The sequence below is a fragment of the Epinephelus moara genome, chromosome 17 (genome assembly GCF_006386435.1).
Source record: "Epinephelus moara isolate mb chromosome 17, YSFRI_EMoa_1.0, whole genome shotgun sequence".
In the NCBI taxonomy this organism is placed as follows: Eukaryota; Metazoa; Chordata; class Actinopteri; order Perciformes; family Serranidae; genus Epinephelus; species Epinephelus moara.
In genome coordinates, this window is record NC_065522.1 from 18,046,239 (window position 1) to 18,071,357 (window position 25,119).

General features: G+C 41.0%; 1 protein-coding gene across 2 annotated transcripts in view; it reads left to right on the top strand.

Annotated features, from left to right (window-relative positions):
- Positions 1 to 25,119, top strand: part of col4a6 (collagen, type IV, alpha 6) — a 132,269-nt gene that overhangs the window by 85,857 nt on the left and 21,293 nt on the right. For both annotated transcript variants that reach the window (XM_050067715.1, XM_050067716.1), the window contains exons 5-20: positions 10,881 to 11,015; positions 11,302 to 11,346; positions 11,627 to 11,746; positions 11,875 to 11,937; positions 12,894 to 12,929; positions 13,048 to 13,110; positions 13,526 to 13,561; positions 13,691 to 13,732; positions 18,120 to 18,209; positions 21,289 to 21,342; positions 21,509 to 21,571; positions 21,809 to 21,853; positions 22,413 to 22,466; positions 24,020 to 24,089; positions 24,208 to 24,318; positions 24,409 to 24,558. In XM_050067715.1, coding sequence (XP_049923672.1) covers positions 10,881 to 11,015; positions 11,302 to 11,346; positions 11,627 to 11,746; positions 11,875 to 11,937; positions 12,894 to 12,929; positions 13,048 to 13,110; positions 13,526 to 13,561; positions 13,691 to 13,732; positions 18,120 to 18,209; positions 21,289 to 21,342; positions 21,509 to 21,571; positions 21,809 to 21,853; positions 22,413 to 22,466; positions 24,020 to 24,089; positions 24,208 to 24,318; positions 24,409 to 24,558 — 1,177 coding nt within the window. The remainder of the gene's footprint in view (positions 1 to 10,880; positions 11,016 to 11,301; positions 11,347 to 11,626; positions 11,747 to 11,874; positions 11,938 to 12,893; positions 12,930 to 13,047; positions 13,111 to 13,525; positions 13,562 to 13,690; positions 13,733 to 18,119; positions 18,210 to 21,288; positions 21,343 to 21,508; positions 21,572 to 21,808; positions 21,854 to 22,412; positions 22,467 to 24,019; positions 24,090 to 24,207; positions 24,319 to 24,408; positions 24,559 to 25,119) is intronic.

Here is a 25,119-nt window from a genome sequence, read left to right on the forward strand (position 1 = left end):
TCTGCTGTATTTTCTGTCTTGTTTTGAAGCAGCAGAGAGAGAAGATAAAGTAGAGGCGAAGAGTCCCACACACACTGATACAGAAAATATGCACATCAGTGTTAACAAACTTTGCAGGAATCTCAAATCTCTACCTAACTAAACACAGCTGGATCGAGCTCGTCTTCACACACTTTGCCTCTTTTGTCGTGCAGAGAACGTGACCGTGTCTCTTTCCCTCTGTTATAAACAAAGAGAGGTGAAGCTGACAGAAAAGCAGGAGGTTCACTCACCACATATTTTTACATCCTTGATGAATCAGATCTGAAGTATGATTTTGTCATTTATATTTGTCATCTTCCACATTCTTAGCTGTGTCTGCTGTCAGCAGATTTCAGAGTTGTTTGTAGATGAGGATTTTGACAGTTAGTGTTTGCAGGTTGACGTTAATCAACAGCCTGGATTTTGTCCTGATCATCACAGCTTTGAAAATGTTGCATTTCTATGCCGAGACTTTACTAAGAAAGGTTCTGAAACTTGTTTTAGAGCATTAAGAAAAGACGAAACTCAGTGTGTTCGTTCTAGGTAATTTGACTTGAGCTAAAGTCATTCATTGTTTAATCACAGTTTGACTGACGCTCTTTAAATTAGTCTTAATTGCGCCAAAGTCCTGATATCTATCCAACAAATTTGCACCCTCATCAGTTAGGTTAGGTGTAGGAAAATAAGCATGCTTGGGCATCTTTACGCTACATACTTAACATAAAGTTATGTAGGCTGGGTTTAGAGAAAAAAAACATGGTGAAGGCCATGACAGCATACCTTAAAATAACTCAAGTTCACTTGGTTTTCCACGCCACACGAACACCTGTCTCCTAGGGGAAAGTTGTGTGTTCGTTTGACCTATCCACCAACCCAACCTCTCTCCTTACATGGACTCTTCATACTACTTCCTTTTTACCCCCATGTGCATTAGTCACATGATCGTTCCCTCACGATAACATGCATTATATACAAATTACTGGCTCATAATTAGGTGGGATATATACGAATTCTGGCGCATTACTTTTCATAGGTATAAATTCACACAGTGCATGAGAACAACCTGCATATTCACATACCGGTAGTGGATGGAAACACATAAATATTGATTTTCTTTTGACAGTCTTTTAGAAATTTGGATGGAAACTTGGCTACAGACTGCACAAACACTCAAGCAGTTAATTTCATGTCAATAATATGTAGCAAAAGTTGGCTTTGCATGCTGGAATGTAAGGTTACCTGCACCTAAACACATCATAAAACAGGCCGTAATCTAGCAGTAATAACAAAAAGCAGAATATAAAGAAGAGGAATGAAAATTTACCTGAACTAGAAGGGCAAAATTTTGCAGGTGACTTTCAGGTTTGTAACTATTCGAAGAGCAGCCAATTAATTACATTTAATGACAAGGTCTGTACGGGCAGATCATCAGGCAGAGTGGCTAATAGTATCAGTTGTGAGTTAGTTGATACCTAAAAATACACAGATATCTTCTTATATTTCCCAGTGACTCAACATCACATGCTGATTTTTTCTTCTTAATAATATCATCACTTGCAGTTTTCCTTCCGTAACCTCTTTGCTCATTGTGCTCCATATGGGATGCCTCTTTCACCACTCCCTATCTCCGAACTCCCCCTACTGCGCTCCCTCTTTTAAGAGGGATGAAGGGATTAACTGATGAAGAGTCTGCTTTGGGAGGACCATTTTTATCCTAATTTAACTTTAGTTTATTACTCTGAGCTGCTGTCCAGTAGAGATGTTGCAGCATCACCAAGAAACATTACTTTTTTAAAATTCAAATTGAACATTGAAACGTTAATTTTCCCTGTATTCATCTTCAGTTTACCTCAGTGTAATCCCCCCTGAGAGCCAAACAAATCATATTATTGCGTAGAAATTGTTTTTCGAGCCGTTGCCAGACATCTATATCTGCATTACCTCAACAGTCACATCTGTACATCGGTTTTTAAGGTCTAAACGAGCCAAACATGCCAATTACATCTGCTGTTTGCGCCTCAGTCACCTCAGGCTAATTTTTCGTTCCAGTCCCAAGCACACCAATTAGTTCCAGTTTTTAAGGCTGTGAAGTAAAACCCCTCTGTATTATATTTATGGCTTTTTTAACAGCTTGTCCTGAGTGTGGCCTCGTGGGAAATTGTGGTTATTTGATGGAGAAAGAAACATTTTGTCTCACTTCTTAAGGCTCATAATGTTTTGCCTTCAAATGACAAAAAGAACAACAAACCAAAAAGTATCATAGCTGTTTTTTACCCTCCCTCCTTGTACTGGAGCTCACTTCCTGTCCCGACAGCTGAGAAAACACCACGACTTTATGACATCATCAGCGTGGGACAGCTCGGCCCGCTGACCGTTAATGGGGTTTTTATTGGAGGGGAAAGCACCTGGATGAAAAGAGAGAACAGGTTGTTTGTTTAACAGCGGCCATCACTACAAACAGATGAGTCAGAAGTGCAGAGGAGGGGTGGGAATCAGTCTGAGAGAGAAAGAAAGAAGCCAAAACTGCTGGGATGCCCAACATGTGAACGAAATGACTCTTTTTCTTCTAATTGATTTACATTTAATGGTAGTTTAACAGGACATTGGCTAAAGCAACCAACGCCATGTAATAGTGTTGGTTCCCAAGTTTTTAATTAGAGTCTCCTTATCCTTTTCGAACAAACAACATATAAAGGGTTTTATTGCTCATTTACTGGAGTTTGGGTGATGACCTGAGCCACAAGGATGTGTAGAACAATATCATCACTAGCATATGTTAAGTGTTTATGTTGATGTAAAGGAAATCGTTTAAAGGAATACCTCGTAAAACCTAAATAGAACCAAAATCCATAGTCATAAAAAGCTTATATCACATTTTCTTCGTTCCATCTGTTTCCATTAACACAGTAAAAAACACATACAAAAGTCTACATGGTTGACCGTGATGGGAGTAAATGCTCTAAACACTGAGTCACCCAGGAAGTGGAGAGCAACCCTGAAATGGTTCAGATTTTTTGGAGCGGAACATCTGGAGTGTTAACTGTTTTTGGTATTTGTACAAGTTAAATTGATGAATGACATACTGGACGTTTCAGCTGTCTGGAGTCCAGGAAAAGATAGAAAAACACAAGGTTTGATGGGTATAAGGAGACCAGTCCGAATCTAAAGGACAGAAAGTAAATCTAGCAGAAGAAAGTAAAGCAATAACCACCTTAAAAATGGATCAGATGCCAAAAGTCTTGCAGAATCATGGACCACCAAAACTGTCCAGTAAACAAGCTTTTCGTGGCTTTTAAACAACCAAAATGCAACGATTACACGAATTATAATGCAGGTGTGATGGCATCCTTAGCACCCAGCTGCTCCCAGTTTGTTGTTGTTTCTATACCTTCCACATATCTGAGAAAATCTATCCTAAATGCCCCTATGCAGAGATAATGAGGCCATCTCTCTGTCTGTGTCGGCCCTGTCTTTGGTTGCTGTATCATCACTCATCCTGAGCAGGACAAACATGTCTGAGATAGATGAAGGTGTTTGGGTTCGCCGTCTGATCGCTGGAGGGGATAGGAGAAAAAAAGACAACACAACCTAAACATTCCCATCTAGAGAGGATTTCCCTCTTTCTCTTGTCTCTATGTGCGTGTGCAGATGAGTGTGGGAGCTGCCAACTTTTTAGTTAGTGTGTTCAGCTGTTTCATCTTTAATAGCATCAAAAGTCCCGTCCTTTGAGCACAGTTTTGTAGCCATCGCTTCGCCGTTTTTGTCAAAAGGCCGTTTGAGGTTCTGCCGATTCATGTGGCTCAAACTGTAATTAGGTTATCAGACTGCCCCCGCTGATTAAACTTGCACCCAGAGACCCAACGTTTGCCAGCCCCCCCTCCACGTTGCTCCCATCACCGTCCCCCAGTGAGCATGCGGTGTGACAGCTAAAATCTTCCCCCCAGCACACTCGGTGCTCGAAACAATGCGTCCTGATAAATCCTCAGAGGGCCCGAGGGTGTGTGTTCGTGTTTCGGCGCGCGTGCGTTGGTGGCCAACGCACACACACACTGGTTTTCACACGCATGGCGGCTAGAATCTGTCTGTCCAAGCACTCTCCTCTATCAGGAAGTGAGGTAGGCCCGATGGGAGCAGTAAGTCCAGAGAGCTTAGTGGCCCAGAATAGGCTCCATTGTGCCCTTTGTGCTGGAGGGGATTTGGGCCTACAAACTGACCAGTCTGCTGGAAGGTGATGAGGATGGAAGGTCTGGAAGAGCCGGGCGGAGACCCGACGGGCTGGCATGAAAACAGACGGGGATGCCAACTGGCAAGGGTGTGTGTGTGTGGTGAGATGTGCCGGTAGACGCTGGCAGGGAGGTAGACTGATCTCAGATAAAATTTGTCTCCATGTGTATAAAAAGCAAAGTACATTATTTGTATAATGTGTGCAAACCAGTTGTGAACCTTGTGGACTACAGAGATGAAGTAGGACCGTAACCAAAGTAATAAATCCCTTGTAACCTTAACAAAGAAGGAGTGACAATAAATATTTAGGGTCTTTAAGTTCCACTTTTGTCAAATGAGGAGGTGTTATAAGAAAAGGGTTGCTCTTAGTGACAATCCCACAGACAATTAGGCTATCACCTAATTCTGCAGCTCTGCGGAGCTTTTAAGCCTCTTTTAGCACATTGTTTTGGTTCTACTGCACATTCAAGCTGTGGTATACCTTCTTAGAGGTCTTGTCTATAAAATAAAACTCTGACAAACACACTGTAGTCCATCTGCCCAGTAACAGTTAATTCAGTGACTAGCTAGTAGAGAAAGTTAACCTTCTAGCTTCTTTAAGGTGTGTTCAGACCAAACGCGAAATGAAAATGCCTCTTTTGCCCCTTAGTCTGGAAGCAAGAGCCTTGAATAAAATGCTAAGTTAGCATTTAGCTAGCTATAAAGTGTTTAAAAGTGTCGCTTCAGGTTAGTCAAAGGGTACTTCTCGTTACTTAAAAGGGGAATTATGTCTTCATGTATAGTAACAAAAGTGAATGTATAAGGTGGATTGTTGCTACGTTTGGCCTCATATTTATTCACTAAAGTATTGCATTATAGCAGGGTTCAATTAACCGTCACGTTAGTGGGTTTGTCTTGTTTTGTTGGTGTCTTTTCTTTTCCTTTGTTTTCCTTTCTTTCTCCTTTGTCTTTAATTTCTTTAAACAACTTTATAGGGTGAGAATAAGTCAGAGACGCATATCTATCAGATTGTTTTGGTGTTATTCTGCCTCCTAGTGGCCAAAATAATATAGAAGCAGCTTTAAGTAATTACACCAAAAGAAGAGTCATTGCGTTGATACAAAAAAAGGGATGCTTTTGTGTGTGTGGAAATCTAATCTAAAAATGCACCTGTCAAAAATCACAAGGTAAGGGTTGCAGCAAAAAGTATTTCCTCCTCAGTTTTTGAACTGCTGCTCTAGTGGCTCTAGACTTAGTTTCATATACAGAGGTTACTGAGGGGTGGTGATCTGTGTGGGATGGTAGATCGCCACCTAGTGGGCATTTTCAGAGCAGCCTCATGCAGCTCTGAATCATCTGAGGAGATTTAACAGTGCTCTTTTTTGTCTTTAGTGGTTTCCTTTTTTGTTCCCTTTCATCCCCTCCCTTTTATCTCCACTCTCCACTTTGTGATCTCCTTCCTCTGCAGACTGCATTTTTTAATTCCATGCCATGTTAGGGAATAAACAGAGGTGGTTTAAACCTTTAGAAACTCACCTCACCTTCTCCTTCAAACACTCAAAGACACTCGCTTCCAGCTGACCTTGAAAGAGATTCTCTGAAGATTAGATTTTAGTAGCTTTTTCTTACATCTATTAGCTTTTCACAAGTCAGAAAAGTACCTCTATATCCATGCATGGTTACGTATAACTAAGATCTTATAAGAGCAACAAAAGCAGTATTTAGCACACGCTGGATACCGAGACCAAACCGTCTATTCACCTTAACTCACACCTCACCTTTCACCTTTAAATAACACCAGACAGCCAGCCAAGTCTTTAAATATGCCCCTGTGACCTGAAAATAGATACTAGAAAGACGCCAGCGCCCTTTCACAAGTTGACCCCAAAACCCTCTGTTGTAAAACATGTCTATTTCAGATAGACACAAAGAGGTTACCGTAGAAGCTGGTTGGCACTTTAAGTGTGCTTGCAGCTGGGGTGAAGACAGGTTAGAGGCCGACAGAAGGAAGTGGGCAGAATGACAGGACGACAGATGACAAGTCCGGCAGAGAAACAAGATGAAAGTCCCAAACTAGAGGTGATGAGGTTGACAAGAAAGAGTGATGGAGGATGGGATGGAAGGAAGGCGAGGCGTGAGAGAAAGTGGCTCCCTGTGGGACCCCTGCATATTTTCTGCGGGTGAAACCAGGTGTGAGTGCGAGCTGCGAGTCAGACAGCTCTGGCAGGCTGCCTTTACCTGGCACAGCCCTGTCATTACTGTTACCTGCCTGCCCCTGAGGCCACGTGGGCTGGAAGCAGAGCTGCAGCCCCAAAGGCACAGTATGGTCAAGGCTCATCATGGGTCATTGACACTGTAAAGAAGCTCTATACAATATTCAGAACATTAACATAGCAGTAAACAACTATTTGTGATGTGAAGATATAGTGGAGTCATGGCATCGTGAGCAAGGAATGAAGTCATGCTCCATCTGTGTGTGTTATAATCTGAGCTTCTCTGTTTTTTGTTGTGGTAGACAGTCCAGCCACACGTGCATGTGCATATACACTGCATATAGGTCCCCTGTGTGTATCCCACTGGCTAGCTAATCACTGCCGCTCTGCACTGCGCTCATACAGCGGTTCCAACTAACGTCAGGAGGCAATCATCGCAGAAGCTTAAGCCACCTTACGGTTCCCCTTGGTTAACACCAATACCTCTGTCAGCACTGTTGCTGTTGTTAGCACTGTTCACGCTGTTAGCAACTTAAGCTGCTAGCTTCCAGCTGAGCCACCTCCATGTTGAGAGCCGTGTGCAGACAACTTCTGAGTCTTAGATACGATCTGAATATTGTGTCGAGCTCCTTTAAAAACCAAAGTGCAGTGACAGGAAATATGTCTCGGTGACATCACTACAGTGCTGTTCTTGCCGTCAAACCTGTTAAGTTTTTTTTGGTATGTCAAGTTTATGTGTTCAAAAAATTAGGCTATTGGTTTATCTCAGATAGGCTTTACACTCTGTGTTACAATCTATCTTAGAGGTTATTTATACTTTCTCAAACTGAGACTCCATTTTCAAAATAGAAGCCCCATACAGTGAAGGTTCTGTAAAAGGTTCCCTTTCTCTTTGCCTGCCTTTATTTTTTAAATGGTTGATTGTAAACGTCAAAAATACAATATATTTCAAGTTTCTTTTGATACTTAAAGGAGCTATATGTAAGAAATCTAAAGCAAATAGTCGCAATATCCTCCTAATATGTCACAGAGACTAAGGAATAATGTTCATATAACATACTGATCTCACTGACAACAATAGTACAGCCAGAATATTCGCATTTAAAAAAAAATTTTACGGTCCGCAAATCATGTTTATGTTCTGAATTTGTGTTTTGGCCTGTTGCGCCACCCACCGCCGTCTACCAGTCACGCAGTCAGTAGAGTCTCAGCATCAGTTACAGTTACGACTGAGCTACAGCAGCACGGCAAGCAGCATTAGCAGTGTCCCAGTACATAGCATTAGCAGTCTCCTCCGCTGTATCCCGGCAGCAGCGTTAGCAGCAGAGAAGCCGGACTTGCTCGAACAGTCCACTGGAAAACCGAAGATCAAGGACGCGGTGACGCGGCCCTGCCACGGCAGCCGCGCGTGGGAACACAAATCAGTCTCCAGTGTGCCGCTGTTCAGCAACCTCAAATCTGTAGGGGAGGGGGGGCGGATACGACTCACGGCAGTATTTTGAATTTGAGTGCAGTAACCGTTTTGGCCACATTCTTACATACAGCGCCTTTAAACATTTTGGGAAATATACTAAATTGCTTTTTTGCCGAGAGTGAGATGAGAAGATCGATACTACCTTAGTGTTTGTCCTTTAAATATGAAGCAACTGCCAACGGATGGTTAGCTTAGCTTAGCATAAAGACTGGACATCGGGGGAAACAGCTAGCTTAGCTTTAGAGCACCTCTAAAGCACACTGATGAACAACTAGCTTGTCTAACTCTAACAAAAAGAGAAGGGTAAGCTAAGCTAACCTGCAGCTGACTGTACCTTTAAATTTACCAGACAGACATTGGAGTGATATTGTCACCAAGAAAGCAAAAAAGAAATGTTCCCAAAATGTTACACTTCTCATTTCTTGATTTCTTCCTTGTCTTGTCTTCAGCGGCAAGATTCCACCAGTGTCATATGTAATGCCTTATAGCGCTACATACAGTGACTAGTTTTTACCAGGGTCATTTAATTAAAACAAATGACCTGGTTGACTGATTTCATGCTTCATAAGTGACCCGTGCTTTGCCATACAGAATAAAACATAAAGTTTAGACAGTCAGAAGAAGGTTTCTATGCTTCTGTGTGATTGTCAGTCTTTATCTAAGTGGTCCGGATGCTATAAACTCCACCCGTCTCGTTCTCCCTGCAGGTTAAAACAAATACTAAAGATGTTTATAACTGGTATTTGACCTTTGTGTCATGATGTCCCCGATGTTAGATTTGTTATTTCAGAGTCTGTGTCTGCAGGCAGGGCAGTTATATATGAATAGGACCAGGTGTGGAGTGGAGAATTACCTTTCCTTTTGTATCGTGTGTGTGTGTGGAAGTAATAGAGGGGTGTGTGAACCTTTACCTTGTGTGTAATGAAGGGTGTGCAACCTCTGTGCATTTACATTAACAGTATATGTGTGCTATAGACTACTGTGTGTGAATGTAATATGCATGCATACATTTTTTAACCTAACTTCTTTATATTGTAATTGTGATTTAAGTGCGTAGCTAAATTAGGCAAAGTTGAGGAACATGCAGTCACACACGTGCATGCATGCCAGCATTTACATGCATCTTAGCTCCATAAATGTGTCTATAAATGTCTCATAAATGTTAAATGTACATCTGCAGCACTTGTTTACTTCCCCCAGTAACCTTAATTGCCTGACATCTTTATGAATGAATTTATGAGCATAGTATTGTGATGTGGTAACGAAACAAAATTGCTTATATTCAAATTTTCTATATGAAGTACATTGATGCAAAAGTAAAACAAGTTCCCCGTTTGCATGTTGTAGCTTTGAATATCAAGACCTGTAATTTAGCTCTCTGTGAAAACAATAATAAACCAGGTTTCAGCATGAGTCACTTCAAAATCAAATCCTCTGACTTTCCTTTGACCCAGACATCTGTCCGTCTCTCCGCCCTCTCCACCCTCCATCTGTCTCCTTTCTCTCCACCCTGTCATACTGCCTAAAATATGAGCTAATGGCAGGTTGAGTAGTCGAAGCTGTAGTGTGAACATGTGTCTTAAACTCTGCCATTCAAGAGAGGGATTCCTTTGGTCTGTTTGTTCGTCCACCTGTTAATGTTGTTTCGTTGTTTTTCTACTGCCATCATGTGGTAGAAAGTGGTAGTGCAGCCTGTCACCTGCAGCACATTCAAAACAAGATTAAGGCGTCACAGCTGACTTCTTTCCTAAATACATACAAAGTTTATCCCTAAAATGTTATCATAGGTTCAATTCAGTAACTGCCTTTTCAATGTGACTTTTAAACCAAATATGAATCCACTGTAGCAGTTTTTCCTCCAGACCACCATCCAAGACCGCGTGCCGCTGCATGCCCACATAAAGCACTTCACCATCCCTCTCAGATTCAGGATTATGAGCCACTCTCACATCTTAACATCCCTCCCTGAGTTAAAAAAAACAACAAAAAAAACCCCACAGCTGTGTTTTCTGCCCTGACTTGTTCCATCTCATGTAAACACACCCGTCAAATCCACAACACAGAGACAAAATGGCTTCCCTGGCAATTTGTTTTTCAAGTGTTTCTTGAAAAACTCAATCGTCAGGTGGATGATGGTGTGTGATTGAGGATGTTGGCGAAAAGGCCATGAATCATGTAAAAGCACTTATGAGCTAATCAAAGACACAAAACTTAGAACTTCAAATTGACCTTCTAGGGGATTAGATGATCCGTTATCAAGGCATCATGCAGTCACACATTAATTAATATAATTTTTCTGTTTGGGATTGCAATATTACGTATTATTATTTGTAGTACTAATACCATTCAGGAAGAATGTTGCACACAAGCTAATATTGATATTTCGGATATCTTTCCAAAGGCAGTATTTTACTCAGCCTGCCATATTGATTATCTATGAGCAGTAATTAAACATATAATAAATAATTTATAACGGATTTTAATGCCATATAAGGAGATATAAGGACATTTGTCAGTGCATATTAATTAACAATTACACAAAAAAACATCTCCTGTGAACACATATTTTACACAAAATTACAACTGTGTCATATTATAAAACCATCAATTCTATTTTCATATACCAGCATCAACTTATGGACCCTTCACAAGAGATTAAAGCAGTTTAATATTTGGTAACAACTACATTATGGTGTGTTATCACCATTTATTGGGTATAAATGTTGAATAAAAGGGGTTTCAAATAAGTAAGTTTTCCTTATCAGAATCAAGGCTGTAAGAAGAGAGGTTGTTTAATGATGTACAGTCACAAATGTAATATTTTTGACTTATTACAGTTTTCTTTAGACACGCTTAACTTGACTTAATACTAATAATAGGAATAAAAATGGAGCCTTCGCTTCTGTTTTTAGGTTCACTGTTCTTCCTATTTGACTTGAAAAGTAACCGTGTCTCCTGTCTTCTCTCAGGGTCGTCCAGGGCCTCTCGGTGAGGTTGGTCAGAGTGGACCAGAGGGGCCACGTGGGGGCCCGGGGCCTACAGGGCCTAAAGGAGAGAAGGGCCACATTGGACTAAAGGGACCATCTGGCCCCAAAGGAGACAAGGTGGGTGTAATAGATCATAACAGGATTCATATATTATTTTTACGACAAAATATTGTTCTGTGAAAGAATAACCTGTCTCTTATATGGCTTTATAGCAAATATATTAATTATCTAAGCTAAAATATTGATTTAATTGTGTTTCATGACTAAAACTAAATGTACCAAACATCATTAAAGCAGTATTAAACACAACTCTGCAACAAACAAGCAGTGACATGTTTTCGCCACCAGGTGTCACTATTGAAGATGATTAAATATTAACACAATGGATTACTTGCTTTAACAGGGACCTATGGGAGTGCCAGGATTCCAAGGAAGTGATGGAGTACCTGTGAGTAAACCAGAAACACAAATACGCACACACATGCGGTCATGCACTTGAATAAAATTTAGAAATATCTTTCATCATCCTGTTGTTATAGTCATAGTTTTTCTAATGTTGTAAAGCTAACATTCCTATCTGAAGCAGGCTAAAGTTAGAATGGGCAGATATTATTTCTGTGATGAAAACAAAGATACATTATTCACACTATGATAAAAGGATAATCCCGCAGTGCCGTCGTTAGTGCTTGTTCTTGAAGAATACACCCTTCCCCTCTGTCTCTCTGCAGGGTCACCCGGGTCAGGAGGGTGGCAGAGGCCCACCAGGACTGGACGGTTGTAACGGGACCAGAGGAGAGCCTGGAGCACCGGGCTATGGGACAGGAGGACCTGGATATCCTGGACCTGCTGTGAGGACAAACTTCAATTCCTCTTCGTAGTCTTTATACTATGAATGTCATGATTAAGAGACTGTAGCGTTTATTGTCACTGCCTGTGATAGGTAGATTAATACTGATGGTGTCCTCTCTTCCAACAGGGGCCTAATGGGCTAAAGGGTCAGAAAGGAGAGCCTAGATACATCTCAGATGGCGGTGTCTCGGTAAGGTCTCACACTTTCCTCATCTTCTGTCTTTCTTCCTGCTCACTAAAGAACTTTAGATCATCTTTGTTGTGTCCACTATAGCGCCTTCCGTAGCGCAAGAGCTCAAACTGGCTGAGGAGAGGATGGGAGTTATCTGCTAAGATACACCTCGCTTTCTTCCTCATCCTCTCTGTAAAGAGTTGGGTCAAGGGCTTTAGTGTCTCGCCAACTACTGTACTTGCCATTGTCACAATCCTGGAGAGTTTATTTTAGGATATTGAATCTGGTGGAACTAGTTTTTGGTGTGCATTTGGTCCGGGATTCAAGGATTTCAAGAACCCAAGACATTTTGAATAATCTGCACCACATTTCTTTCGTAAAATATTTTGATGAACTCCACTGGTGTAGTGGTAGTTAATGAGGTGGGTGTACTACGAGGTAGATACCTAGGTTACCATGGAGGAGTCGGGTATACACTCCTATATATTCCATTGGCCCTTTGGCTAATAGGTGGGTATACTGTTAACAGCCAGAAAAGGAGGTGGGTATACCCTGTATGCTTGTGTAAACCCCCAGTACACCGCTAGGATAAACCCAGAAAAATATTTAGAATAGGTTTTGAACATACATATTATATTTGTGATTTGTTTTATTTTATAGAAAGTCACTGGACAACTTCAACCAAATTAATTCGTGACATAAATCTATCAGGCCTGAGCCAACAAAGTTTGATTTGGCCACTAGGTGGTGCCACAGTAAAATTTAATTAAAATAACATAGTGGTCATGAAACTTTCCATAAATCTCATTTGTGTACAGATGCCCCCAAACAAGAGAGATTTTATCCATCAACCAGTCAGCATAACTGTCTGTATTCTGTAATGAAGATAAAACATGTATTCATGTTCTGTTTTATTATGAAAGAAATGTGCCACATGTTTATTAATTCGTGCTTTTCTTTTCCCCCATATTTAGTATATACCAGGTTTACAAGGAATCAAGGGTCAGCCGGTAGGACTCTTACTTTTCTCCTCTACGTTGTGATAAATTATCTTTAATACAAAATAACACACCTATTGTACTTCTTTGAACGCATCGTTGTGACGTGGTTGTGTTTTATTCTCTGCAGGGTATCACAGGTCCTGATGGTCCACCTGGTTATCCTGGTCCAAGAGGGCCTGAGGGATATCCCGTATGTAAACTGATTCACCTCAGACTGCTCCCTGCATATAGACATTATGTTCAGTTACATATTTGTGTTTCATACATCAAATTCAGGCCGATTGAGGTGCTGTGTGTTATATATCTGATGGTGGTTTGTGGCAGCTGATGGTGTAAGGAAAAATGCTATAAAACCAGTTTAATATACAGGAAATACTTTATTATTACATAATCTATTGTTAATTAATCCATAAGATGATGTTGTAATATGTATTAAAATTCAGGAGTTTAGCTTTTATGATACCTCGAAATGTTTAAGAATCATAAATTTGACACAAATCTTTCCACCTGTCTAAGAATACTTATTTTAAATTTTCTTTCGATCGAAGTATTTGTGAATATTATTTCTGATTTTGTTGCTGACTTTATCTATCATCTGTCTCCAGGGCCCACCTGGTCCTCCCGGTCTCCCAGGGCCAATGGTAAGTCAAACAACAGAGTACAATCATGTATCATATTCTGTGATAAGGCAGTGCACAGCTGTCAAAGAATGTGGAAAGTTATTGTTCTTGTTCCTCCAAGTGCGTTCTGTTAACCCTTGTTGTTTTTAGGGGAGCCGTAGTGACGGATATGAAGGAGAGAAAGGAGACAAGGTATGCTTTGTTAACTGAAGAGCGCATGTAGACTCATTTGTCTGTAGAGATTGATGCAGATACACACATGTAATGGCCTGTTGAGTGAGTTCAGCTAGCTGAACAGTAACATCTGCACGTCTTTTTTAAACTCTTGAACGCACTCTTTGTTCTTGTCTCGTTCAGTTTCAGTTTTTCCATCACTTACACAATGAACAGTCGTAGTTCAGCTCCTCAGACTTAAAGACACTATAATACCAGTGAAAGCCATTTGGACAGTGTGTAAATGGTTTGCATGCCATTTATCAAAGGATTTGAGTTTTTAGTTGGTGTTAATTCCCACCTCAGAATGTACACAGTGACATACAGATGTTTTATACCAAGACACAAGCTGTTTACATGTTGCCTGTGAGTGAGATTGAGGATACTTTATTTCCATGTTATCATCTCAGGCGATAGTTTGAGATGGATGCAGGAGCCAAAGTGTAAAATCCACAACATTTAACTCATTAGAAATAAACTTTAAAGGAAGAGTCCAACATTTGTGGCGTAAAATTGATTGTCATATAGGCTAAAATAAGTCTGATGATTTCATTTTAGTCTACCCAGGTGTGCATTAGCCTAGCTTAGCGCAAAATCAGGCAGCAGGAAGACCAGGTAGCCTTGCTGATTTAAAAGAAATTTGGGGGTTTTTTGGACACAATTTGGAATGTATAGCCAGTTCCTGATAACTTTAGGGATGTTTTTATAGCTTGTTGTTTAGCTAGTTAGCAAGGAAGCATTTTTTGCCACCTAGCAGCCTTCGTGCGAAGCTAAAGTTGGCTAACATGCCCCAACCGTGTCACTAGACTGCGCGATGAAGTTTGCTTGGTTTAAACCATTGTTTTAAACCCTTATGCCTTACTAAATAAAGGCCTGAGAATTTCCTTAAGAACATTTCTTTATTGTGACCAAATGGTGAAGAGACTTAGCATTAAATTAATCATGGTTTTACAGTAAAACGTTGTGGTTTCTACACTTTCGCTCCCGTTAATGTCAGCTACAGACACCAAAACAGCAGGCTTAGAGTGCTCTAGCTGGGTCCTAGCTGTGTGAGTGTGTATGCATTTATGTGTGTGTGTGTGTGTGTGTGTGTGTGTGTGTGTGTGTGTGTGTGTGTGTGTGTGTGTGTGTGTGTGTGTGTATGTATGTGTGTGTGTCTGACTGGTGGTGGCTTGGCAACCTGCACTTCTTCCGTCCAACACGCATTAATTCACCCACCATCTATCCTTCCCTCCTCTAACCCCACCCATCCCTGCATCCCTCCATCCTCCTCCTCCTCCTCTCTCCATCCTCAGATTGACCACTGAACTGTTTGTTGCATCCGTTTCCTGTTTGATAAAAAGATCACATGAACCTCTACTTGATTCAGTCTGGTTTGTTCTTTCGAATGATCTGTGGTGCCACTGAGACAAGTCGCAAACTCCCTCAGATGTGTTTTAAGTCAGATCTGGATTCACTGTTTCATTTTGAATTTTCAATCAAATCCCAAAATCTACTTGAAGTGTAGTTTGTGTGCTGACCAGTGGCATTACACACTTGTTTCCCTCACTGTTGAGTGACGGCTCAGAGATTTTACATGATGAAGTTTTTCTCCAAAATTAGAAAAATGAAGCAAATGCTGAAGTAAAATGTATTCAATCTTGACCTGACTGTCCAGCATTAAATATCAATTCTGCTTCAATCAGGAAAAGTACACAAATACTAAAAAAATAAAACTTCATCATTCAAATGTCTGAGCTGTCACTGTGGAGGCCGATCTGTGGACTGTAACTGGGTGCTGGAATCACTTGCTCCTACTTCCCACGTCACACTTTATCCTCCCTTTAATCACGTTTGGGCATCTGGTGGTGGTGAACCCTGGGATTTGTAGTCCATTTGCCTGCTCTTTGACTCCTCAACCTCCATCCACCCACCCATCTCATTTTGAAACAATCACACAAAGAGTACTAACAAGTCATCTTCTTCACACATTGCATGCATGTTATGCTCCACCAAAACACTGAACTCAGACAGATTCAGGGTTGAACTGAATGTGGAAACAGCTGGATTTACTGTTGAGCCTGTTTAGATAGGTTTCTTTAGGATGGTGTTTTTCTCTTTTAGCCATGGGGGAAAATGGGAACTTGAGATATCTTACAATTGATCAACAAGTAACTCAACACAAGTATCCCTGAGCTCTCTTCTCCTTCTCTCTCTTTGTCTTTCTTTCTCTCTTTATCACTCCTTTTACTGTTTTTCTTTGTGTCTTCAAGTCTCTCCTCTTTGCATTCATATATTGTTCTGTTCTTTTTTGTTTTTCATCTACCTAGCAAGCTACCCAACTACCTAACCATCTACCTACTTACCCTCGTAGTTACCTACCCACCTACCTACCTACCCACTTACCTATCTACCCACCCACCTACCTATCTACCCACCTACCTATCCACCTACCTACCCACCTACCTATCTACCCACCTACCTACCCACCTACCTACCCACCTACCTATCCACCCACCTACCCACCTACCTCCCTAGCTATCTACCTACCCACCCACCCACGTAGCTACCTAACTTCCCACATACCTACCTACCGACCTACCCACGTAGCGACCTACCTACCAACCTACTTACCTACCTATCTAACCACCCACCCACCTACCTATCTACTCATCTACCTACCTACCTCCCTACCTGCCCACCTATCTACCTCCCTCACTCCCTGCCTACCCACCCACCTATCTATCTATCTATCTATCTACCCACCCACCTACCTCCCTAGCTATCTACCTACCCACCCACCTACCTGGCTTCTTACCTACCTACCCATGTAGCTACCAAACTTCCCACTTACCTACCCACCTACCTACCCATGTAGCGACCTACCTAACTACCTACCTACCTACCTAGCTATCTATCTACCTACCCACCCACCTACCTCCCTCCCTACCCACCTTCATCCCTACTACCCACCTACCTTCCCTAAATACCCACCTACCTCCCTACCTACCCACCCACCTACCTCCCTCCCTACACACCTTCATTCCTACCTACCCACCTACCTTCCCTAAATACCCACCTACCTCCCTACCTACCCACCCACCTACCTAACTACCCACTTACCCACCTACCCACTCACCTACCTACCTACTTACCTACCTACCTACTCACCCACCTACCTACAAACCTACCTACCCACTCACCTACCTATCTATCTACATCTAACTTTGTAAGAGAGCAAAGCTGACCAGGGCCGTGTTTGTTCCTCTCACTATTATACATTATCTATCTCTGCACGCTATATGGCCAAAAGTACGTGGACAGATGTGTTTTATGTGCAGTTGTGGTCTAGAAAATTTTAATCCTGCAGCACACAAGGTCATTTTCGACAATATTAATGGTACACTGTTGCTTGTAAACAGTATCACCAGCAGAGGTGAAAGCCAATCCCAGATTCATATTTGCATTTTGCGGCTGTATCCATGATTTCCTCAGTTTCTTCTTGGAGGTACGTTGTTCACAGTCTGGTGCCTGTTCACTACCCTCTTTCAAGTTCTGCCTTCACCTGCGTGTTGTGCCCAGGAACATCCCAAACACAGCAGATTAACAAGAAATAAGAACATACAGGCAAAGGGGCAGAGTCTCTGCAGATAAATATGCTGCCAAACACTTTTAGTGGGTCATAAGTGATGACTGAGAGGGATTACTTTTGTTTGAGTAGATACGTTGTTTTTAAGGACAAACTCTGCAAAGTGTACCTTTATGTAAGCAAGTAAGTTTGTTTATGTAGCACTTTTCATAAGAAGACATAACGAAGTGCTTCATAAATAAAAACAAGGCAACAGACAAAATGAATACATAAGAAGAGTTAAAATAAATACAATTTAAAACAAACAAAGGATCAACATGAACCAGAGATGTTGTCTTTTTTATTCCTCGCCTTCCTCTTCCTTGTCTAAACATGCCGCCTACATTGCCCACAATGCAACTTGGCATTTCAGGCGTGTCATGCTAGCAAACATCAAACTTGTAGTCTTCAGCCCCAAGTGATGCTGACTCAAGTGACATAATTTGAGGCAATTTTTTTTTTTAAATTTCACACAGCTCCCTCTAGACTCGAGCCACAAAAAGCTTTATACATCTACTTTAGCTCCATGTGTAATGATCAGGTGTCCACATACTTTTGGCCATGTAGTTTTATTATCTATCTTTCTATCATCTCTGCTTGTTTTTTCTTTTCTTCATCTTTTCTGCCCCTTCTCTCTTTTTATATCTACATCTTTTCCTCTCACCTCCCATCTTGACCTCTTTCCTCTTCCTGTTTCTGCTCCACTACTCTGCCCCTCCTGATTGGCTAACGGTGTGTTGTGTGTATTTCGGACTCCAGGGCGACGTGGGTCTTCCCGGACCCAGTGGTACTCCCGGCGACGGGTCGCTAACAAGCGAACAAACTCTCACTATCTACAAAGGATCTAAGGTAACACAGCAAGGGAAGGCTAGGAGCAGAGGTCGTAGCACTTCCACAATGTTCGCACACACACACACACACACTCGGATGTGGTGGGGTTTCATTATAAAAGTGGCAATAAGAAGGTCAATAACACAGCAGGCAGCAGGCTGTTTGTTGTTAGAAACTAAAGGTGAAAAGAGGAAGAGGAGCAGTGATTGCAGCAAACTTTAAAGCCATGGAGGGGAAGACAAATGAGGAGCCAAAGGAGGAGGAGACTTGGGGGGGAGGAGGAGGAAAGGTTGGTCCAATGGATCATCACCCCGGCATCTTTGTCGTGATACTTTGTCACACAACACTTTCTACAAGCACAGCTGCTCTGGAGGCAATATTTGGATGTAATTCAGTTTAACTTTCCCATTACTTGACATTAGACTGGAACCAGTTGAAGTAGGGACCGATGAATCTATCTGTAGGAAGTTAACATAGCTGGTGCTTTAAGTTCAAATTATTGAGCTCAAAGGTCCAATCTTGACCTAAAAAAAGCAGTTTGTCAAAGCAAGGTCAACTAACTTGGTGTTTCTGTAGCTTTCGTCCATATCTCATGACCTTCCTTGCCAGATGGAGTAGCTCAGCTGTCAGCGAATGACCTACGTACAGAATTTAGGCTAAAAGATGTGGCTGAAAGTTTTGGAAACACCAAGTAATTGGATCTATTTTGAGAATTGTTCGTCAGAAAATCAACTTTCTTTGTGCAGATAGTCAGATTGTCCTCCGACCTACCAAAATAAAGGCATTCATTATCAAGATTGCATAAAAATAATGCAAATTGCTATTAAATTTTGTAGCTAAAACCAAAACTATAGACCCATGGCTCCTTCCATTGAGGTGTAGCTCAACCAATCCGATCCTTTCTGCCTCCAGAGATTCTTTGACCCTGATAAAAGTTTGTTGACTAAAGCAATGACCTTCATACTAAGACCACCCTCTCTTCATCACCCTAATGTTTCCTCACTCCTGCGCTCGCTCTGTCACAGCAGCCCCTTCAGTGGCTTCATCCACAGTCAAACAGAGCCCGTCCTCCAGTCAACGGTCCCCCATCTCTCCCCCGTCTTCCCAAAACTCATCCGCCCCCTTTCCCCTCCTTGCCCTGCCATCTCACCGTCACAACGGTGATCAGTATAAACAGTTCTCCTCTTCCTTGGTTACGATATCCAGGGCGACGTGGGCTTGCCCGGTGACCCCGGCCAGCCAATGATCAATGGCGTTGTGGAGTTTGTGGGTTTTCCCAAAGGAGACAAAGGAATGCAGGTTTGTTGGAAAAACGCAAGTCTTCTCATAGTCGACATTTGGAATGGCGAGCAGGATGAGCTGTGTCAAAGATGGACAAATACAGCCATGTGTCCCTCAACCTCCCACCTAATCAATACAAGTTTCTCTTGGTGATTAAGTCATAAGTTTGTCGAACAATATGTATGGTTTTGCAAGTGTTTAACCCCAAAACTGTCTATCTTGAATACATGGCATTACTCATCGACAGTTGTACAAAGCTGCCTTACCTTCCTAATAGCCATTGGTGTAATCTTGTTTTATGTAGTACAGAAATTAAAGGAATACTTCAACCCACAAATTATCATTTCTGTATCAGTTACACAACCCACGTTACCTTGAATTCGTGAAGAAAACTTCATGTTTCTCTCATGCCTCCATGATGAACAAAGAATCCAAAATGGAAAAAATTCTTGATGAATCGAAGTCATAGGGATCCGCTTTTAACGACGGCAAAACTACAACAAAATATCTCTTTACAAACTCTACGACAACTCGTATAGCATATTCCAAGTCTCATTTATCCAGTCAAATTCTCTTCAAAGCCAGACTCTGTTGACAAAAACGGTCATTTTACCTCACTGAACACAGGAGCTGCCGGTCTACCACTGCCTCAATCGGGAGCTTCTTTGTAGCATTGTGCAACTTTGGTGTTTTAGAAGGTTATTCATCAAAGTGAACTGATGGAGGCAATTCGTCCCTCTTTACTCTAATTCACCAAGATTTTTCTCAGTTTTTGGATTCTTCGTCCACCATGGGGGCATGCAAGAAAACCAAACTTTTCTTCAAGTCCAATGTAACATGGGGTGAGTAACTGATATAGAAATGATCATTTGGGGGTGAAGTATTCCTTTAACTTGCAGAGACTTGAAACTAACCAGCAAAAGAAAATCCATTACAGTATTAATTTCACAACTTTTAGTGTTTTCATTTTATTTTAGGTAATAATTACTTTCTATCATCACGTGGTAAGGTTGGTTACAGTAGGTCTGTTTTGAAAAGCTGTTGCATTGGAGGACTCTTCAACATCCACAACCTTTTTATCCTTTTGATAACACGATGTTTACATTTTCTTAAAAAATGTATAATCTAATGCTTTTTTTCCAGCATTTATAAACATCAAAGCGTACTTGAATGCACCAACAGAGGAGAGTTTTAAAACACTCACAGTTACATTTTCAGTACCACACAATGATGATGAACCTTTGACAAAACGTTACGGACATCAAAAGGTCACTGTGATGATAAAAATTGACTGTATAAACTGAAAAAAAAAATCCAGTGGCTGCCAGGAAAAGTTGAGCTCACATAAAGAACACATCGAGACCAAAGGTAACCGAAGCCACTACAGTTATCAGAGTGGAAAAGCCCACTGTGAACATTAGAGGTAGCACTTTATCCCCTTGTTGCTAACCATAGAGACGGAAATAATCTGAATCATCCACCCTGGATTCTTTAGTGTTCCAAGCCCAACACAGTGCATCCTCTCAGGGGTTTGAAGAGCACTGCAGCTGGGCTGGGAACCACAGTCTGTCTACTTGATCCAAATATTATTCCCATCACCCTCAAGGCCACTATGAAAGTATTGATTCAAATATTAGGACAGGTTTAAATTGTTCTCGTCTGTCTCTCGTGTGAGATTTCACTGTTTGTACTGGCTGTCAAAGGTAAGTTTGAACACAAAGTATGTGCAAGACTCTAAATGTTGCTCATAGTTCATTTAATGCAAAATGATGCCGTTCTCATGTTGTTAAGTTTGTTCTGTCTGTCTTTCTCAAAGGGTGAACCTGGTCGAAAGGGAATCAGAGGATACCCTGGCAATCCTGGCCGACCTGTAAGTGTTTTTTTCCTGAAATAAACATTTTCAAAGACGTTTCTGCAGAACAAATGTGTTAAGTAGGAAGACACCAAAGCTTAAAAAGGTTTGTTGAAACAGCTGAGAGATCAATGAGAGACGTTTTACTTTAAGAAACACTTAACTATCTTTCACTTAATTCCAGGGACCTTTCGGCTATCGTGGTGAATACGGAGAGAAGGGCATTCCTGGATACCCCGGTGCAAGAGTAAGAGCTATTAGCACACTGTATTATAGCACTGTGTTATTGCGTACAGTAAAGAAGAGGTACAAAGAAGTAGACAAATGCCCTTTTGTGGTATAAATCCTTCCCTAACCTCAGCATACTGGTGATTCCTTATGTTCTTCTTCCATGGTGAAATATGCTATTTGTCTTTTTCTGTGGTGTCACCTTTCCTTTCCCTCTTCCTCTGTGGTTGATGTCGCTTTTGATTCCACCAAACAGGGTCCTCCCGGGTTTAACGGGCCTCCTGGATCTCCAGGACAACAGGTGGGCATCTGTCAAAACTGTTCCCCTAGAACATTCAATAACTCATAAGTTGATATTATGAGACATTATACTGTGGCATGGACATAGAAAATACACAGACATACTTATTTCTGATTGGCCTACAGGTGTCATTTAACAGGACACATCGAACATATTTCTCATTAGCAGTTTTATCATTGTGCTAGGTATATTAAACTGCTGGTTACCATGGCAACAGTGCTTATTGTACTTGCCACAGGACTAGTTAATTCGCAGATGAAACTCATTTCATTCAGGGTTAACCCAGACTACGTTTTTTTTTTTTAAACATTGTGTTAGTAGTAGTTTTATATTACTTTTTTATACATATTTTGCATATAATCGCAAAACTGACTAGTAACTATGAAGCTGTCTGTTAAATATAATGATGTAAAATCATGATATTTGCAAGTACAAGCATAAAGTTGCAGAAAAATGGGAATAATTACGTGCAATAAAGTACAAGTACTTTTAGATTGTACTTCAGTGCCTCCTTTATCTGTACAGTAAATTCAAATTACTTAATTTTTTCCTGACACAGGGACTCAGAGGTGTTCCAGGTTACCCCGGGCAAGAAGGATACATAGGGCCCAAGGTAAGATGAGTGTGTGTTTGTGTACACTGGCTGTTGACATATTTTGTTGTGTCCCATTTTAATTCTACATACGAACTGCATACAGTATTTAGAATACCATGCTTAATAGTCGACTGTTTCTGTAGTTAGTGTACAAGAAATCACTGTTTTATACTAACAGGAAATTATTTATTTAATACTTGCAGATGTTAATCCAAATGCAACTTTAAAATGTCACTTCCAATTCAACCTAACAAGCACAAAGCAAACTGTCTTGCCGTTTCACCAACAGTTATCATTACTTACATTTTTTCCAGCAGTGAGAAGCTTCTCTATTTAAATTAGTATTATATTTGTCACTTTTACAGTGGAAACACACTCAGTTATTTACTTAAAACCTGCTCAGAATTAACACTCTATGTAGGGTTATGCGTTTTCTTTGCAATACCCTCATTTCACCAGCAGATGGCGCCAGTGTTTCTTCAATGAATTTACCAAGGCTGGTTTAATATGAAGATGAAGAAACTTTTCTTTTAAGCATTGTGCAAGATATTCCTGTCATTTACCCAGTCAACTGGTAAATAGTTAATTTATTATTTATTTGTAAATATTTTTAAAGAAATTTATTTGTAAATATTTTTAAAGAAATTTATTTGTAAATATTTTACAGGAATCGTTTAAAATTGTGGTTAACAAGAGCTTATTCGCTTTCTAGACAAGAATTAACCTAACGTTAAATCATAAAAAAACGGAAATGACAGTTGGCTAAATAGAAGCAGCCAGTTAGCTTAACTTAGGTTAACAGTAACATCCCAATAAAACAACTATATGTCGCTTTTTTTCTTTATTTTTGGGGAGATATGGCGTTTTGATTTGGAAGCTCTAGACAAAGTTAGGCTAGCTGTTTCTCCCTGTTTCCAGTCCCTCTGCTAAACTAACGTAAGGCTAACGTTAAGCTAACGTTAGCTAGCTCCTGACGCTAGCCTCTGCAGCATATATACAGTAGATGGTGTCAATATTCTTGCATCACAAACAAATACATTAGAGTATTCCTCTAAGGTTGATTAGTGTAGGCATTAGCAATTTATTCTATACAACATTTATTTTAAACCAATTAGGAGTCCTTTAGCTTGGCAAAAGTTTGTCCCAAGTCAAGCTAAAATAATGTCAGGGGTGTCAAAGTCATTTTAGTTTATGAGTCACATACAGGCCAATTTGATTGCAAGTTGGCCAGACCAGTAAAAGAACAACTCCAAATGTTTTCCTTTACATTCTGAAAATGTTTATCCATTTACAAGAGGGATGATGATGTGCATTTTTCCCCAAATATTCCCACTCCTGTGTAGTATTGCTGGCATCTCCACAGCAAATTTAAGTGAAAGCTATTGAGAAGGGTGGAAAGCCTCCGAATCAGCACTTTACATGTAGTAGGCTACTCACTGTTAAACCTTGCACCTTTTAGCCTTCACAAGTGCATCGATATTGGGTATGCAAAGTCATCCAGTGGGCCAGATGGGACCCTTAGGTAGACCTGTTTTGTATTTTGTTCTGAACTGGTGGTGTGTTTTTAATAGGGAGATCAGGGAGACCCCGGACCACCAGGACCACCTGCATACGTTTCTGGGCAAGGCACTTCTGTTCAAGGTAACACAAAAATCCACCTCAACAATAAGACATTAATAGATCAATCCCAGGTGGCTGAGTTTTTGTTTAATATGTGCAAGTTTCTTATGTTGACCGCCTTTTCTCTGATTGGCTAAAGGACCAACAGGTGACCCAGGTTTCAGTGGCCTGCCTGGTGCCCCTGGTGACCAGGGACTTCCAGGATTCCCAGGACCACCAGGCCCACCAGGAATCGGTGGAGTTGGTCCAGGTAATATACACAGACACACAAATGCAATATTATACAGAATATATCACATAACTATTTTTACATTAAAATTTCAATTTCCCTCATATGCAGGTGGTCGTGAAACCCCAGGTTTTCCTGGGACCAAAGGCCCAAAGGGAGAGAAAGGTAACCCAGGCATACCAGCTTATGGCTTCGAAGGAAGCCCTGGCTCCCCTGGACTCCCCGGCCCTCCTGGCCCTCCTGGACGTCAGGGCCCAGCTAGTACGTTCACACAGAATTGACTGACAGAAGCTCTTTCTTCACAGGTGGTCGTCATAAAGATTGATGTGGCTTATTTGAGAGATGAGAAGCTAGAAATCCATTGCAGTCGATAAAAGGCTCTTAATTGTAAATAAGAAAACAAACTGAACATTAGTAGTCTGTACTTCCTCTGTTGTCTTTTTAGACATTTTAAATCGCTTGTTTATGTTCTCTGCTATTTATTTTTCTGTGACAAAGCTGGATTCCCTGTATAAAAGGAGCTAAAATAGTAAAAAATGTCGGGTTTTTTATGAATAAAAACTTCTAGGGGAGGATACAGTATCTTTATTGTTCTGACATAGAGCTAAAGTTAGCATAAGAAAATGGATTTTGTATTTTTACCAGCCATAAAAGCTAATTTCTCTCTTAAAGTATAAGACAAGACAGAATCAGACTTTAAACGTCATGGCTGACTGATTTAACTGTCCTCCAAGGCTTTTCCATTGAACCCTGCGTCATCTATCCTGAGCCCAGGCCCGAAGGCAGGTATCCTAAACAAGGCCATATTGCCATAAACGCCAT